The 6,406-nt window shown below is 34.2% G+C and overlaps 1 protein-coding gene across 1 annotated transcript; it reads left to right on the forward strand.

Moving 5' to 3' along the window:
* Positions 1-2,537: 2,537 nt before the first annotated feature.
* CGCA056_v006892 (Lactose permease) lies at positions 2,538-4,200 on the forward strand (the record flags this gene model as incomplete). The annotated part of the gene is made up of 5 exons (XM_037322141.1): positions 2,538-2,580; positions 2,626-3,416; positions 3,468-3,602; positions 3,673-3,779; positions 3,828-4,200. The coding sequence occupies 5 exons, from the start codon at positions 2,538-2,540 to the stop codon at positions 4,198-4,200; spliced, it is 1,449 nt and encodes a 482-aa protein (XP_037179357.1).
* Between the last annotated feature and the right edge of the window lie 2,206 nt (positions 4,201-6,406).

The raw sequence follows: 6,406 nt of genomic DNA on the forward strand, positions 1-6,406 counted from the left end.
AACTAAATAAATAAATAAGAAATATCTTTATTTTTATACTTTTTTTAATCTTTTTAATAACTTTAGTAATTAATTTTGTAAAAACCCTTTAGGATCTTTTAGCGTAGTTCATAATAAAAATTCACTAATGTTTATACTTTAAAAATTAGCTAAAATAAGTATTTTTAGGCTTTTTTAGCTTTAATTAGCTTTACTTTTTATTCTTTTTTTTAATACTTATTATACTTCTTTAGTTATTTAAAGCTAAAATAGAGTAGAATATTATAAAAATAGTACTATTAAACTTCTTTTTAATAGCTTAATCTTTTTTAAAAGATTATATAACTTAAAATATAAAAAGAGTAGAAAGTATAGATAAAGTATAAGTTAGTTAGGCTTATATTTATAAATTTATTTTATATCTCTTATAGTTATCTAGAAAATCGATATATAAGTATTCAGGGATTTTTAGGAGGTTTTCTCTACTCTAAGTAGAGTGCTTAGTATAAGCGATAAGTTTTCTTTTTTACCCTATTATAGTATCTATACTATTCTATTATATTAGCTTAAAGTTTCCTTTTAGATAGTAATATATTAATACGTACTCTATTAAACTTATAAAATATTTAAGAAATACTTAATCTAATAAGCTAATTTAAATATTTACTGTATTTTAGTATATTGCTACTTCATAAATAATTTAATAGTTAAAAAGCTACCTGAAGCTTTTTAAATTCTATGTAGAATTTAAATATATTAATATAAAATACTATTCTATCGGAGATGTTTTATTAAATAAAAGTAATATACTATTTTCTATAAATAATTAAATATAAGATTTAGTATTATAGGTATATTATTGAAGCTATTAAGTAATATAGAATCAAAAAGAATGTATAACTTACTCTATAAAAAGGTTTATAATAAGTAAATCTAATAAAAGCACTTTAGTTAGTACTTTATTTACTAAGAAGTAGAGATTATTAAAAAATATTAAAAACATAATATAATATAAAAATATAATACTAAATATATATAGGCATTTAATTATATAGATAATAATAAAGAAACTGATATATTATAATAATTCCTATTATTATAGTTGGTAGGTTATTTCCTCTAGTAGGGAAAAGTGAGGGAAAAAATAACTTAAAATATAACCTATTTAACTACTAATTATATAAAATGCTTATATAACTATACATATTATATAATTAATATTATAGTTATAAGTTATACTAAATAAAGTATTCTAATATAAAATTTAATAATTTAAGCTTTACTTATTTATTTAATATAAAATATACAAATAAGTTAAGTAGTATTATTATTCTATTATTATTGTTATTATAAAAGAATATTATATATTAATACTAAATACTATATAGCTATATTATAACTATATAGTATACTTTATACTATATATTAGTATTTTAATAGTTATAATTTAAGTTTAATAAAGTAAACTAAAAGACTACTTAATAATTAAACTTTTAATATTAATTATTTAAATATTATATAAAGGTAGTATTATATATAGTAGATATTATAACTGTTATACTTTAATTCTTTTTACTTTATAAACTAAGTAAGCTATTAGAATTTATTTCTTCTACTTATTTTTTAAGTTAATTTTAATTAGAAATAACTTAATATAATATAGAGGTATATAATTAACCACCTATCTAGAATAGATTTTACGCTAAAACTCCTTCTATAGGGTTTTACTTATTAGCTTATTAAGGGGGCCACTACTTATACCAGCACCTAAATGTTCTAGTAACGTTAACAGTAGGACCCTGTCCAAGCTAACATTTGAGATCCTGGAGGAGGAGTAAGGATGTCAAGCTGTAAAAACGCAACTATATCCGGGTATTACATACCCTGTATCCCCATTTGCCAGGCTTATGTTTAGCGTTGTCTTATTATCAGAAGTGACGATTCATGCCACGCTAAAACCTTTTCCCCGCGGGGTACTTCGTATCCAGTGGCCTTCCAGCAACTCCAGCAACTACTGTTGGTAGCAGAAAGCAGTCGTTCGTTCTTGGCCACCGAGTATGGGGTAAGGAAAGGTATTGGTTGACCTGGGGTGCCCATTCTTAATGGTATCAAGGCACAATATGAAGAAGGGGAGCTATCATTCTCGCTAAGTCGTGCGAACCGCTCGGATGATTTAGCCGACCGGGGCAGTAACAAAACATTGGCACCCCGAGGTTGGTCCAGACTTCTTGAGGTGATTTCAGGGCTGGTTTGCCTGATATTGCATGTCACAACTTTAGTCGCTCTCCGCGAGGGTTGGTTTTGTTGTGAAGGGAGAACGGTCAACGGGGAAGGGGAGATAAGCTAGCTCAGGGGGATGTTGACACCAGTCAGGGTCAACGTGGCCGGCTCATGGTATGGTGCATCCCTAGGAGCGATTAGCTGTTGTGTATGCCAACGTGGTCTGGCGAGTATAAGAACAGCGCCTTGACTACTGCACCAATGCGAACATGTCGTATTCATGCCCTCCCCTACATACTGCTTTCTTCATTCCGGCTAACGACTGCAACGACGCAAATATGACCGAGACCAACACCCCGTGGTACCGGGAGGCCCATCTCCGTAGGTTGAACTTTTGCATTTTTTCCCTAACGTTATTCTCTTCAGCCAATGGCTTCGATGGATCCCTCATGAACGGTCTGATCGCCCTTCCACAGTGGAAAGAAGCCATGAATTACCCGACGGGAACCTGGCTCGGCTTTATCAACGCTATCTACGCCCTGGGCTGCGTTCTATCTTATCCCATATCGTCATGGATGTGCAATAGGTATGGCCGTAAGCCCGGGGTTTGGGTTGGCTACCTGTTTTTGTTCGCCGGGGCGGCTATTCAGACGGCTGCCAACAGGGACGCTCCCTTCGTCGTCGCCCGACTGCTGCTGGGTTTTGCATCGGGCTTCTTCCTTGCCTGTCCCCTGCTCCTCGCCGAGTCGGCTTATCCTGCGCACCAGGCAACAGCCTCTTCGCTCTATATGTGCGGATGGTATGTGGGGGCCGTAACAGCGGGCTGGGCAACCTTTGCTACTCGCAACATCCCGTCGTGGTGGGCGTGGAGAATCCCATCTGCTCTCCAGGTTGCCATGCCTCTACTTGCTCTCCCAGGGTTTCTGTTGATCGACGAGTCGCCTCGCTGGCTCGTGTCCAGAGACCGCAACGACGAGGCCCAGCGAATCCTAGCTAAGAACCACGCCGCGGGGGATCTAAACTCGCCAATTGTGCTGCGCGAAATGGCAGAGATCGAAACCGCCCTCAACACTGAGAAGAAGGCTCAGAACTCTTCGTGGCTGGACCTGATAAAAACGCCTGGAAACCGGAGGCGTATGCTCATCACAGTCTCACTGGCCATTTTTTCTCAATGGTCGGGCGGCGGGACCGTGTCTTACTACCTCACTGGCGTCTTAGTGAGTGAAGTTCTGTACTCCTCTTGCCGACTGATAACTAACAAAACCTAGACGACAGTTGGAATCACGTCTGTCACGCACCAGACTCTTATCTCTGCATGCCTACAGGTGTGGAACCTGATCTGGGCTACCGCAGCAGCTTTTTCAGTCCACAAGCTTGGGCGTCGTCCGTTGTTCCTCGCCTCGGTATGGGATGCCTGGCCTTCCTGGCCTACCGACCTTTTAGTAATACCTGACTGACATTCTTTTGTGAAAGGGAATAATAATGCTTGTCGCATATATCATCATCACAGCTTTGTCTGGTGCCTTCGCCACTACTGGAAACGCTGCGACTGGTACCGCTGTCATTCCCTTCCTGTTCATGTACGATTTCCAGCTTCCACTTGATCGCCCTTTCTTACAAGTGTTTAGTTACTACTTTGGCTACGATATTGCTCTCACTCCCTTCTTAACGGCATACCCAGTTGAAATATGGCAGTACAACCTGCGCGCCAAGGGACTTGCGTCAATGTTCCTCACAAGTTACTCTTTCAATTTCTTCAACATTTTCGTCAACCCTATCGCCCTAGACGCCATCGGCTGGAAGTACTACTTCGTCTTCCTCGTTATATTGGTCGTGATGATTGCGACTGTCTGGTTCTACTACATTGAAACCCGAGGCCTGACATTAGAACAAATTGCGGCACTGTGTGATCAAGACGATGCTTTGGGCAAGGAAGCTAGTGAAATGGACATAGTAGTTATCTCAGACAATAGTGAGAAGGGTATGAGCAAGCATTTGTAGACAGACTGATAGTCAGGGAAATAGGGGGCGTTCAATGGAATAATATCGCGGGGTTCAAAATCAGTTGCCGTTCTCACAGGTTCGTCAGACGTCTGAGTAGCGCGAGAAGGTCCAGTACAATGAGCAGAGAACTAGCAAAGTGCATTGACAAATAGAAAATAGTTAGAGACAGCAGCGCTGAATTTATTTCCAATCAGAGTCTTACTGGCATATGAGCAGAAAGTGCGTAGGACACAAAGGATTCCGGGGCAAGCAAAGGTGCTCAACACTGTCGACCCGTACACAAGGATAACAGTTGACCGACCTATGTGGGCGTCAGGCGGCTATGACAAGACATTCGTACTGCATAATTGATTGATTTTATCCCACTCGATTTCAATCGCTCTTTGCCCAGCAGTTATGCCCGGATAGTGGGGTTAAGCAAACAGCCGGCGCCCTCCGGACGTTCCTCCGTGGCGCCCCACTTCGCCAATGCAAAACATTGACTAGCTGTCTCCCAATGTCCGTCCCCCTTTACTCTTCAACATCATCTACATTAGGCTGGTACCCTCGTGTAGACCGCGTTTATGTTTAAGCTCTGTTGAGGTCTTCCACCTCGTGTAACGGTTCAGCGTACGTACAATCCCCCAATGCTAAGACTCGTCTGGTTTGCGCCCGATCCGGCATTGCCCTAGTGTCTTGCTCTGTTCTGTAAATCGAATCGCCTTGGCGGCTGCTTCGCGCTTTAGTGTGAACTAGAGATTGTGTCGTTCCAGAAGGGCTTTGAGTTTCAAGAGTCAAAATTATCAAAACCTGCCGCATCTCAGCTTCTCAATTGGTTTGCTACGTTTAGCAGACCTCTATATGTGCAAACACGTCTTAGCTATAGATCTAAGCTTAAATAGGGCTGTTAGCTTTTTTTCTTTTATTCTATAGAGCGCGAGTGAACTATAGTATATAAGCTTCTAGTCTTTCTCTAATTCTAATTAACTATATAAGTTATTATTTAATAGAAAAAAGTGTTAAACTCTCTAATTATTATTAATTAGATATTACTTTATATACTTCTTTACTATTTATTAGCTAAAGTTTTACTAAATACTTATTAGTAATTTTACTTAGTAATTTTTATAATTACTCCCCTCTTTAGAACTTTAATCTTTAAAATGTATACATGTAATTATTTTTAAATAGTTTTTTTATAGTTTTCTTTATATAATAAAAGCTAACGTTTAATTATATTTAAACCATTTAAATTATTTTATTTTTATATGTACTTATATAGTTTTTTATACTATCTAATTAATTAAAGTTACTTATATTACTTCATAAGTTTATAAATTAAAAGAAACTCTTTATTTATTATTAAAATTTAAAGATTTCTTTTTACTAATTAGCTTATTATTATCTTATTGTATTTCTCTCTTTAAGTAGTAATTGTCTATTTATCTATTAATATTTATTTAAAGTAACTAATAATAATAAAAGTTTTATTTATTATTTTATAGTTTAAAAGTTTCCTTTTTTTAGTATATACTTTTAATAATTTTATACTTTTTAGCTTTATTCTTTATTGTTTATTTTCTATTACTTGTTATTAAATATTTTACTTATATATATATATATTGTTTTTTACTTATTTCTCTTAATTTACATAATTATTTTACTTTAATTAGTTGTTTTAGAAAATTATTAACTATTTTTAAATATTATTAAGTTTATTATTTGTTTTAAATTTCCATTTCTTTATATTATCTCTTTATTCATAGCGTATTAAGATATTTTATATTATCTAAATAGTTAGAGTTCTCTTTAATTTCTAATATAATAATTAGTTTTTTTTATAAAGATTGTTTAAACATCATTTATAAAAAGCTTTTATATTAATTACTTCTTTTTTATAGAATTATGTATTTTAAGTATACTATATTAATAAAGATTATATTAATATTTGTATTATTTATAAGTAACTAGTGGAAAATTAAATATATTGCTATAATGTTTTTTTTGTTATTAAAAACTAGTTATATAACGGTTTATACTATTATAAGTGGGGTTAGGTGTGTTGATATGAAGAGTTTTAAGTTTTTTAAAAGTTTATAATACAATTTAACTTGAGTAAAATATAATTAATAATATTTATAAACTTAAAGTTAATATATATTTACTTTATATAAATATTAATATATTTATTTTATTTAAAATAAGGTAAATAAAGTTTAAATAC

Source organism: Colletotrichum aenigma (assembly GCF_013390185.1).
Source record: "Colletotrichum aenigma strain Cg56 chromosome Unknown KSG_Cg56_contig04, whole genome shotgun sequence".
Lineage (NCBI taxonomy): Eukaryota > Fungi > Ascomycota > Sordariomycetes > Glomerellales > Glomerellaceae > Colletotrichum > Colletotrichum aenigma.